General features: G+C 31.7%; 3 protein-coding genes across 5 annotated transcripts; 2 read left to right on the top strand and 1 right to left on the bottom strand.

The window, feature by feature from the left end:
* Positions 1 to 7,024, top strand: LOC148229202 (folylpolyglutamate synthase, mitochondrial-like). 3 transcript variants are annotated; one of them, XM_088198483.1, is made up of 10 exons: positions 1 to 109; positions 196 to 297; positions 555 to 638; positions 707 to 808; positions 869 to 1,185; positions 1,253 to 1,433; positions 1,497 to 1,649; positions 4,435 to 4,649; positions 6,471 to 6,616; positions 6,690 to 7,024. In XM_088198483.1, the coding sequence occupies exons 2-10, from the start codon at positions 229 to 231 to the stop codon at positions 6,971 to 6,973; spliced, it is 1,551 nt and encodes a 516-aa protein (XP_088054609.1). In that variant the 5' UTR covers positions 1 to 109; positions 196 to 228; the 3' UTR covers positions 6,974 to 7,024. The 3 variants fall into 3 exon arrangements, with proteins under 3 accessions (XP_088054609.1, XP_088054607.1, XP_088054610.1); XM_088198481.1 differs by having other exon boundaries at positions 6 to 109; positions 209 to 297; XM_088198484.1 differs by lacking the exons at positions 1 to 109; positions 196 to 297 and adding an exon at positions 336 to 488.
* LOC148229203 (RNA polymerase II subunit B1 CTD phosphatase Rpap2) lies at positions 4,386 to 6,411 on the bottom strand. The gene has a single exon (XM_088198480.1). It carries the CDS (start codon positions 6,310 to 6,312, stop codon positions 4,654 to 4,656), a length of 1,659 nt encoding a protein of 552 aa, XP_088054606.1. The 5' UTR covers positions 6,313 to 6,411; the 3' UTR covers positions 4,386 to 4,653.
* A 1,803-nt stretch (positions 7,025 to 8,827) lies between the features above and the next one.
* LOC148229201 (kelch-like protein 40) lies at positions 8,828 to 11,756 on the top strand. The gene is made up of 3 exons (XM_088198477.1): positions 8,828 to 9,096; positions 9,165 to 10,509; positions 10,580 to 11,756. Exons 1-3 carry the CDS (start codon positions 8,917 to 8,919, stop codon positions 10,801 to 10,803), a joined length of 1,749 nt encoding a protein of 582 aa, XP_088054603.1. The 5' UTR covers positions 8,828 to 8,916; the 3' UTR covers positions 10,804 to 11,756.
* Positions 11,757 to 12,239: the final 483 nt, after the last annotated feature.

Here is a 12,239-nt window from a genome sequence, read left to right as displayed (position 1 = left end):
CTCTCATTGTTATCCCTGGGCGGGCACTTTGACATTTTTACAATAACATAACCTTATCGCATGATTCCTATAAAGAGGTTATCTAATGTCAAGCATTTCAACAAATGTCGTAAGTGTATTTGTATAGCTATTTCTCACTATCACTAAAATACATTTTCCGATATATTTTAATGTTTATTTTATGCTATTGTGAAGTCGTAAATTTCAGTTGCGCCATTCAACAGGAGTATGGAAAGTCGAACAACTACTGTCTCAGTTTCAAGCGATAAGAGTGTGGGACAGAAATATAATTATGAAGTATGTTGTTTTTATTGGTCTTTATTTATATTCAAGGCTATTATTTCGTAACAATATAGACACGTAATCATTGTCATTAACAGCTTGCTTTTACATACACAGTATTTGATTGTTTACTATTTTGTATTATATATAAAATGAGAATGTTCAATATTATTGTTCCTCGGAGTCGTAAACTTCTATCATTTCAGGTCTTATTATAATAATCAATAAAACATGTATTTATTATTTCTTTAATTTTGTTATTTTTATGTTAGGAATCGATAGATACACTAAACAAGCTACCGTCTAATGCTGTATCCATTTCTGAGTCAATCAACAGTGGCCATAGCTATAAAATTGTATGTAAATAAAAGTAATTATAAATGTAAATGATATATGTGAAATATATTAAAATGATATATTTTAGAGCAAAAGAGACAGTATATTGAGATACCTCGAATACGTCGGTGTTAAATCTGAGGCTTTGAATCGTTTATCTGTGATACATGTGGCGGGTACCAAAGGAAAAGTATGTGTTACAAATTACCAATCATCTGCTTTTGTATGTTCTTCACTTATCCGTTTTCAGGGTACTACGAGTGCGTTGTGTGAGTCGATTTTACGGGCTCACGGTTACAAGACTGGTTTTTATAGTTCTCCTCATTTGGTGTCCGTCACCGAGAGGATAAGATTAAACGGAACACCGATCAGTCAAAATTATTTCGCCCAAGTCTTCAACAACATCTATAATGAGCTCGCAGAAAAATGTGAAAATGATCTTGATAGACCGCCGTACTTTGGTTTTTTAACCGTGATGGCGTTGAAAGTCTTCATTGATGAAAAAGTTGACGTTGCAATATTGGAAGTAGGCATCGGCGGTGAATACGATCAAACGAATATACTTAAGTATATATAATACTTATAATTATAATATATATATCTTGTATTTAATTCATATTTTAATCATTTTTAGAAATGTTTCTATAGTTGGTATAACATCTTTGGGATTAGATCATGTCCCATTGCTAGGTAATACGATTGGAGAAATAGCAGAACAAAAAGCTGGTATTATGAAGCCTGGATGCAAAGCTTTTACTGTACAGCAGCCTAAATCGGCTATGAAAGTTTTACATAAAATGTCTATAAAACGCAAAGTATGAATTTTCTCAGCTAATAATATGTTTTTAAGAATAACATTTTTAAAATATTTATTTTAGTGCACTTTAACTGTTGTTCCTGAATTTGAAGAATACAATTGGTCGGATCTCATCGATAAAGAAGTTATAGAACAAGGTTATCCTACGAGGCAGTTAAATACTTCACTCGCCATACAATTAACTCATTCGTGGATGAATCTTTATAGTAATAAGGTATAAATTATTTAGCAAATTATTTTATCGTTGCTACGATTTTTATTAAAACATTTTGCCAAATTTTGCTTTAATGTCAATTTGTCGGATCAATTTATAATCAAGGCGCCCATCTGTTGTTAATCTTTTTTTAAGTCAACATTGAGAAAAAATGATCTTTTGAATGCTCATGTTCCTTTAAAGTGCGATTTAAATTTTTCCAGTTGTTATACACTGCCATAAATTTAGTATTACTGCGTGAAAAAAACTCACTCACATAACAATAAACACATTTAGTGTTATAGAGTCAGAATAAATTAACCACTCGCGAAATTCTTTAGTACCGTTAACCTTTAAACAATAAAAAACTATTCATTGAAATATTTATAAAGTGACCAGGGAAGTCATTTGCTTCATCGTAAATTTGGCCAGAAAAATGCATGTCATTTAACTAAATACTATGAATCTTAATGAAATAGAAATATTAAAAAAGTTAAAATAACGTCCGTGATTCTAAACCAGAAATTCTCGGGTAATCATTTAAAGAAAATCTAATAAACAGTCAAAAACACATTTTTTAAATATGTTATTTCAGTGAAATCATATTGGAAAACATTTTTACCTGTAGATATATATGTATATATATATTTTTACCAGTGAAAATATAATTTACCTGACAGGTGCTAATAAAATTATATGTTTCAACTTTTCCATATGTAGTAAAATATAATTTACTTGGCAGGTGCTAATAAAATGATATGATTTCAATATATATATACATTTAGATGCAATATATAAATGTTATGTAATATCTAATATAAACATTTGTATGCGATGTATAAGTGTTACTGTGAATGTGTATTTTTCAGTAAAGTTATATTTTCACTAGTGAAGTCCAAATACATTTTTACCATTAGATATATATTTCTACAACTGAAAATATAATTTAACTGATTATACTCCTCTAAAATGTTTATGAAGCTTAATTTGACAGTTGCGAAACGCTTATTTGCTGTTCAAACTTGAAAGTTCTAAAACTTTTAGAACTTTTATTAGGTCAAGTCCAAAATTCAAACTAAGCCAACTCATCTTTCAGGGGAAAATAAGGGGAAGAATAAGTACAGACATGGCATCTCACATAGTTTGCTTCATAGTTTGTCTGCATTTCGATATTACACTATGTTTTAAAAATATTATAGCTATCTTTACTGATATTACTATGCACTTCTAATATAAGAGGGCCGATCAAAATATTTTCAAATCGAATTTTGGTCAATAGGAGGGCGCAAAAACAATTATCACTTTTCAGAAGTCAAAAATTCACGTCAAAAGCAATAAAATCATGTTTTTTTACTACAAATTACTACATGTTTTTTTACTATAATTTTTTTTGACTTTGCGCTTTTTGTGATATTATATTGTGTTATTGTTTTTCTTAACTATTTTGTGATAATACATAATCTGTATTGAGAATTTTTGTACCAATTTTAAAATTGTAAATATTTTGTTTTGTGATTTTACTGTGATCGTTAAAAAAAGATGTTAGAGAAGAAACAGTTCCCAATCTTCTAGCAAAGATGAAGAAGATATCAATGATCAGTGATTCTGAAGAAGTTTTTAGGCCAGAAGTCCATATAAGTGCAAAACCGCATGTCATGCGTTTATCAGTCTTCAATGATTCTTCAGAAGAAGATATTTTCGATGCGACATTGTATTGGTCAGAATATGACCCTCCAGGAAATTTAAACAATTTTGAAGGTGTGTTAGTTAATTGATGATGATTCGTTCCCAGACAATATCAGAGGAGACAGTGTTAAAAATGATTTAAATACATTATTTTCTTGGTATGCGATTTACAGTTTTATGATATCTAATTTAATTATTACGAATATATGATAATGGTATATATTCATAGAAAAAATTGTAAACGCAGAATTAAAACGACATTTTTTTTAACCCAAATTTTGAGTCTGAAATTTTGGGTATCAATTTTTTCATTTATTTTAGATAATATAATATTAGTAACATCTTTGGCTAGAGTACTTAATGAATACATTACGGTAAATATGCAGTTTAACGTGTCATTTTGTTATATGAAGTGGAAATGACGAAAAGCACAAATTTGTGCACACAGTTTTCAATGTGTTAAGGAATAATCAAGTCCACAAAAATACAATCACCGAAAAAATGTTATTTGGTTCTGATGCAGATACTATACAGCCCATTTAAAATGTATCTGATTCTTCAATGATGTCGATTCAGGAATTTTCGCCAAAATATTAAAATCCGATTTTGGCAATTAAAGGGTTATTTTAAAAAATCGAGATATTTAATTCATTTACTCATTAGGGATGCTTACAAAGTTCTTGGTTGTTTGTTATGTAGTTTTATCAGAGAATGAGTTTACCCTCTCCTTGGTTCTGAAAGTCTCCGTCACGACTGGAACTTACGCTGCCAATGGCTCTTTAGCTGGTACTAGAAATATGCTTTCAACTAAAACTGGGATTCCGCAGCCCACAATGACAGCGAGGAGAAGAGGATTGCGTTCATCCTATTGAATTTGTTGATTACCCACTCCAAGTGGAAAATTCTTTTATTTATTTAAGACTGTTCATTTTGAATAAATGAAAAACATTATGAGTAAATTCCTAGAACTTAATAAGCATCTATTGCATATTTACAGTCATTTTCACATCAACATCATACGTTTTAACGAAATTTGGTAATGAATATGGATGTTAGAGAAAAAAAGATAGATTGCCAATTACTGCTTTAATTATAGATGTTTTTTTTATTTTTTTTACAGGTAAAAAGTAAAAATAATTACAACTGCATCAGTAAACCAAATTGTGATAATATGATAAAGAACATTCCAAAAAAAACTTCAATCGCTTTACGCACTTGTATTTGGCCAGGTCGATGCCAAATATTAAAGCGAGATTTTGAACATATTTACATTGACGGAGCTCATACAGTCGAATCCATGGAAGTTTGCGCAAACTGGTTCAAGAAGCAATGCAGGTGATCATTTCAGGATTCCCACAGGGTCCACTTCCAACAGTCTGTCTACGTCAGTCAGCCACCAGATCAACCTGTCCATATATCCGCTGTCCAATTCGTAGGATAATAAAATCAACTCCAAGTGTTTGAACGCCGTGGGCATATCCAATCTATCTTTCAGTTTAGCTCCTCTGATTGATAAAAGTTTGATAATCAAAATAGCTATGAAATTCCATTGAAAGTATTTAAACGTAATATTATGCGCCTGTAGATTAAACGTAGAGATTAAATCTCTAACATCGCCGCTTATTTCTCTCGCAGTCAGATTTAAGGCTCTCAATAAATCCGGTAGTACTCGATCGAGTCCGTTTAACACAATTTTCCGTCTTAAAATATACTGAGCGTGTTTATCTGCCAACGGTACATTCATAGTAAATTCATCTTCTTTTTCTACCTCTACCGTTTCGATCGAACCACCTTTAAGTATTGAAGTATCGCCTTTGAAATAAGATCTGACTTTCAACTCTAAAATTCTACTCTCTTCTTTAATACACAAATAATCCGGTAATGGTTTTAATGCTTTCTGATCGCTGATCACTTGGTTGTCATATTTTTTATCTTCCAACTCAAGAATATTCAACTTTCTATATAATTTTTGATACTGATCATACGATGCGGAAGAATTTGATAATCCACTAGATAAATTGCTTAGATATTCTTTAATTGCATCGTTTTTATCAGCAACCATCTCTTTGACTTTAGATTCGCCAAATAAAAATAGTAGAGTATCAAACGTGAACCATTCTCCCATAGCTTTTTCTATTTGAATGATAGTCGGCGAGCAATTTGAGTCGCTCGAGATAGTTTTGTTTACTTTACAAGATAGAGGATTATCGGTTTCTTTCGATTTTACAAGATCCTTTCCGGCTTTTAAAATCGGATCCATTCTATTTTCAGATTTCTTCTCTACAACGTCGTTCAAAAGAATGTTTTTATTGATTTTTTGCTTTGGTTTTACTTCAATTTTTTTCTCAACAGTAGTTTTTTTAATTTCTACATCTTTTGTGGGTATTGAACTTTGTCCAGGTTCTTCTGTTTGCGTTTTATCATCGTCTAAATTCATCTCAGTCAAAGACGCTTCCGTAAACTCTAATAAGCTCGTAAATTTATCCACAACCTTAATCTTTTCCGTTAGCGATAAATCTACGACTTCACCCACTGCTCCTTTCGTATCCAACGGTAATAATTTAAATTTAGGTATATCTTTTTTTTCTCTGAACCAAAGCGGACTCATTGATATTTGATCTTTAATATAATCGGAGGATTTGTAACATTGATTGCTGCAGAAGTTTTTCCTTGTCGTTATGTCATATACTTTATTCGTTTTATTACATATTTTATAAGTCTGCTTCGGTAAATTTTCGCCAATTGTGTTTGAACAAAGAGGATAACCGCATACTTTAGTTATCGCTCGTTCAACGATAACGTCGTCGTAGTGAGCTTGAGTTATATATGGTAAATGCTTGACGAAGACTTCCATAGATATTGATTCGTTCAATAATTCCATTACGATTGATTGTGCTTGTGCTTCGCCTTGTCTTTTTTTCTTCACAAATTGTTTGACTTGTTCCTCTGTCATGTCTTCCATTTTAGGAGGCATTTTCCTTTTCGCTTTAGCACTCATTTTGTATATATATTTCGTATATTTATATACAACGAAAGTTCCGATCTACGTATTTATTTGAAACGTCAATCTTGACACTTGAGGGTTATGTTTCAATACGGTCTTAAAATTTCAACTATCGGCCATTATTAAATATATTTGTTTTATTCAATTTCAAGACCTACAAAAAAAGCACTGATATTTTACGTAACTAAAGGTAGAGATCCAAAACCTTTGATGGACTGTTTAATCGATATTGGATTTGATGTGGCATTTTTCGTCCCCGACAAAGCTTTCGATGAAGTCGACTCAAAAAATCCAATAGGTGAGAATTAATGCATTTTAGGTATTATTTATCAATTAGTACATTTCTATATAATACATTTCATATTTTTTAGATCAAATCAATATGAGCGAATCTAGAATGCAAACAATTAATAAGTGTGTAGAGTATTCGACTATTTGGAGAGAAATGGTTTTGAAACACAATGTAAAAACAATGAGTACTCACTCTGCTGATGTTAATGTTTATTCTGATGTTTACACTGCAATTAAATGCACTCCCAAAAGCGTGGGTGATGCTACCCAAGTTTTAATCACCGGTTCGTTGTACTTGGCTGGTGCTGCGCTCACTGCGCTGAACGAAAATATGAATATTTTGAATAATGCATATTCAGAGTAAAGTTAAAAGTTATGTATACATATTATATTTTTGTACCTATTTTTAAGTATATTTTTGCGTTTTTATTTTACTTTTATCCGAACATTTTTAATAACAAATCATATAAAACGAATTATTTTTTAATCAAGATACGCTTAACAACCAAGAAGTAATTATGGTTACGAATTGGCAATGGGATATGAATTAGCTGCTGCAAAAGATTTATTTAACGGTATAATTGGAATTACGTATTATGCGCCAATTAGTAGAATATGTCCCCTACTGCCGCTCCACCTTGGTGTTACCAACGTAACTAAGCCAGCCAACTGTAGATACTTATACTAAACAATTCATAAAAATAAAATAGTAATCGGGTCTATATAAGTAATATTTTAAAGCCAATAAATTTAAAGCAAAAATAATAAAAAAAAAACTAACTACTGAATAATGAATTTTATACAAAATATGTTCTCTTTTCCTTCCTAATAAAACAAAAAGACTGTGTAAGGAAACGCGTGCTGGTTAGTTCTTAGGTCTGAATCCAAAACACGTGAGCTTGTATGTCAAGATTTATTGAGCTCGGCGTGGTTCAATTTTTTCGTAACGACGATCGGAGCCGACCACTGTCAAAACCGGGACACTCCTGAACGCCGTAAGACGGCGTTCGCGAACGCATACAAAAGGCGAAACGGGCGGCAACAAAGACGAATAATCAACGACTCGGTAAATCACATTCCCAGCATCAAGGCAGAAAAGGAAAAGAAAAATAGCACGTTGGAATTCTTCTACTGGAGTTTTCTTTTAAAAAATGAATAATTCATTCAAAAACGATATTTTCCCTAACAATTTATAATTGCGAAATTCAACTAGGAAGAGAGAAAGGAGACCTCAGTGTTGTTGCTCTAAACACGGTGAGGTTGGTGGAGCTGGTTTTAAAAATAATTAAATGTTAGAGGCACAAAGGTAACAAAGTCGTGACGTATGGTGCGGCGAAAAGCGATGACATATAGCGCGCGTGTCGTTACGGTGGCGCGGATTTCGACAATCCGATTCACTTCTAGCGGTGTGGAACCAGTGTAGACCTGGGCAGCGTGTAGGGCTCCAATAAACGCAAGCAGAACGTGCATGTCCGGGAGTGCGTTGGGGACACTGAGGTGCGTCGGTGCAGCTCCATTTGCTCCCACGTGTATCACGTCGTAGATTTGAAGGTACATCGTGTTTATTCACGTCGTTGATTTGAAGGTACATCGTGTTTATTATTTATATAAACACATGTAATTTCACGTCGGTGCGTGGGTCCCGCACCGGCGTGTGAGCTCGCTAGTGTCGCCAAGAGAAAAAGTCCGTCACGCCAGTGTTACTAGAGTGCCGCCAAGTTTTGGCCATAATAAACCTAAATAAATACCTATATTAATAGGCCCCCTACAATATAAATGCGAAGTATGGAATGCGCAGGCCTTGAAGACAAGCAGAGAATGACGTGTTTTGCATGCGTCACTTTTATTAACTAATGCCGAATAAGTGCCGAATTACGTTCACGATGTTACAACCAGACCACATATATGGTTATTAAGACCAAAAATATTTACTGACCCGATTAGTCTTCTTAATAGTCACATTTGATATATTTTGACTCGCAGCCAAAAAAGTTTTCCGAGACCTGATATATCGTAACCATAAATAAATATAAAGTATTTTATATAATATTAATAATAATAATAGTAATAATAATAATAAATAATTTATGAATAAAATTAATTTGTCTCCAAGCCAACGTCTTTTTAAAATTGTATTTATTTATATTCACCGTGACTCATATTATACAAAAATTCTTGTTCTTTCACAGCTCCAATTAGCTTTCCAATTAAATTGTTCATTTTTAAACGCGAGTGAAAATATGGTCAATTTCTTAAGTTTTAGGGCGCGATGCGTTTGACAGATAGGTTTTGTTTGTGATTGTGACAATGTGTTCTGCAAGTGAATATAGCGAAACATCTGATTTAGATAACGAAACTGTTACAATAATTATCGAAAATGATAATTTTATTGTGAAAAAGAAGTTATTAACTGAGAACTCAGAATATTTCAGTGCGATGTTCAATGGTAACTTCGAGGAAAATTCACAAAAAGAAATAAAAATCCAGGTTTATAATAATTTATCAATAATATTGAGTAATAATTGAAGGTATTTATAAAATAAAGTTATTTTCAGATTATAACCTCAGCAGCCTTTAGATTTTTAATAGATTATTTCGAAACAAAAGTAATTAGACTATTCAATTTCAACAATATTTGTGAAATTTTCGATGCCGTTAATTATTTTAATTTAGAAAGCTTGCAAAAGCTCATTATTGATCAACTATTATTCATGACAGATAATGAATCTTGTTTTCAAATATATCAAATTGCAAAGAGTTGCAATTTAAGTACGATTATGCCAAAGGTCAGCTGGTACATACTGAACAATTTTTCTGGGCTAAAAAACTTTATCAAAAACATACCTGATTTGAAAAGCCTCTTTTCATATTTGTCCCATGAAAATTTAAACGTAACTGATGAAATTGACGTTTTTAATGCTGGTTGCATTTGGTTGAAAGAACACAAACAAAAAGACAAAATCCTTATCGTTCTCAGCTGCATAATATTTAAACATTTAGATTTAAATTCTTTAACTTATATACGGGATCATGAGTATGTTAAAAGCAACGATACGGCTCTCGGGGTCGTCAAAGAAATGCATAATTTGAAAATGAAAAATATAATAGATAAAGTAAAAAATAGACAATTTATGGACGATAATTTAGATGAAATAGACCCAGAAGTGTGTGAAATAATTTATAACTTTTTAAAGTCGAATTGCCGTAAACCTTCCATGAAACCTTGCATAGTTGAACAAGCATTAGACAAGTACACCATTAAAGGTTATAATATTGAAGAAAAACAGGTCGAAGAATATAAGAACTGGTCGTTTTCGAATTGGTGGGGCTTAAGTATTGTGCCCTGGAATAAGTTTTACATAGTCGTCTCATGTGGAGTAATAAGAAACATAACAAGCAACATCGAAGTATGGAATGAAGAAATTAAAGTATACAACTGTTTGAGTGAAAATTGGCGTGTTTTACCGATTTTTATTAAAACGCATAGAAGACATCCGATAACTTTGATACACAACAATGTTATATATTTTTTCGGAGGTTTCGGAAAAGTTGGATTAGAATTAAACTCAGCAGACGCGTATAATCTGTATAGCGGCGAATGGAAAAGACTACCGGAGATTCCCAGCACATGTAGTTTAGGTGTGGCCGCTGTGCATAAAGGAAATCTCTACTTATCGCTAGATCGTCTATATGTTTTACAAGAAAACTGCTGGAAGGTGCTGTTTCGGCTGCGAGATGTATTCTGTGCTATGATGTCAATCGATTCTGAATTATATTTCATCCAGAGATATCATAATAATTTATGTTTCTGGGATAACTTCGACACCGCAGGCTGCTTACGTCCAAAACTAAAGTTGAAGAAAAAGTTTCGTTGTAGTGTTGTCGGAATGTGTAACATTGGTAAGATTTTGATAGCATTTTTAAAGTAACTAACTTATGATAAAATATTGACCCAATTAATTTGTTTTAGGAAAGATTGTTTATGTATTCGGCGAAGGTCTTTGCTTTCAACAAGTACAAAGGGTCGAATCGTACAATTTAGATAGTAGTAGATATGAAAGAACTGAACTTTTATGGACCAAAGCTAATTGTGAAAAGAAATTATATTCTATAACTGGTGCTTTTCTATTACCCATGTTTATAGAAAAAGATAATTACATCAGTACATACGGAGAACGTTGGCTGATTTCTTAATGAAACAACATTGGAGTAATACATACAAAGCTTTTTTAATGAGATCCCCAACTTTCTACAATTAAATTAAAATTGCTGTTTATTTTTTTAAATTTAGCTTTTTATTGCTACGGACTTCTCCTAATATCTAGACTTTATTTTTGTTTATTAAGACTTTTAGATTTTAATTTTATATAAGAGATTCAAATATTTTAATCTCTCTACATTAGTGTAATATCGATTGTGAAGGAGTATTATTTGTAAGTTATATTACATGCTATTTTTTTTCCGATATTTAATAATATTTTACTTATATCATATTATTTATAAGTATATATTTGTCAATTGTCAATAGGCACGTCATTTCAGCTTTTTCCATGGGGAGAGGGGGCAACTGCCCCTACCTGCCCCCCCCCCTCAAATGACGTCCCTGTTTGTTAAACATTGGATGTAAAATATATTATCCATTGTGACAAACTAACTTCGTTAAATTTCTTGATATTTTTTTCTATTATTACATCTAATTTAAACAGTTAATTTTATGTATTATAAACATACACATTCATTGAGTATATGATTAAAATTGTTGAGAGTAATATGGTTATTTCGTAAGAGTGTCTTTATTACATGTTAAATCTCTCAAATTTTGTTTTATCCTGCTTTTTCTTAATACATTTTTTTAATAGCTATGTTACTCTAGCATTTTGTTTTTATACATCTTTTCTTAAACTGATGTATATTTAATATTTTTTTATCTATAGTACGTAATTTGTGACTTAATCCGTTTCCTACGATGTTTGATTTTGATAAAACGCTTTATCGCAAGTCAAACTGGCCCTTTTTATGATTGATAGTATGAGTTAATCCTTCTAATTGTAAATACTAGAGTGGTTCAATTGATAAACCCAACAAAATATATTTATAGATTTCAAAATATGGAACTACACATAAAGTAACGTTACACGTAACATACATTCATATATCTGAACATACGCTTAATTCTTTTTTTTGTGTTTTGCTCACAAACATAATATTGTTTAATGCTTTTAAAGATGACATATGATTTGCAAAGTCTCTAAATGTTGTATGGATATAGATAGTGTTAACGGTGATTGAAATTTGAATACCACCTTTATATTTGTGCAAAGATACATCACAAAAAACTACAGCTCCCGACATTCCTAATTATAGAAGGGTGACTGAGTTTTTGAAATACATTACCGTTTTACGATAAACATATTACAAACTCATTTTGAAAATAAATCCCAATGTACGGGCTATCTGTTCTTAAGGCTGCGAATATTCAATACTTTCTGATTTATAACAAGTAATTTACGACTTAATCTGTTTCCCACGATGTTTGATTTTGACGAAGAAACCCATTTTTTCTTAAACGGTTAAAACGCTTTATTGCGAGTCGAAGTGGCCCTTTTTATGATTATTAGTGGGAGTTAATA

Source organism: Plectrocnemia conspersa, unplaced genomic scaffold (assembly GCF_051122295.1).
Source record: "Plectrocnemia conspersa isolate PC_06_02 unplaced genomic scaffold, ASM5112229v1 ptg000011l, whole genome shotgun sequence".
NCBI classification, from domain to species: domain Eukaryota; kingdom Metazoa; phylum Arthropoda; class Insecta; order Trichoptera; family Polycentropodidae; genus Plectrocnemia; species Plectrocnemia conspersa.
The sequence above is the reverse complement of the archived record's forward strand: the minus strand, read 5'-3'. Positions and strand labels throughout refer to the sequence as shown.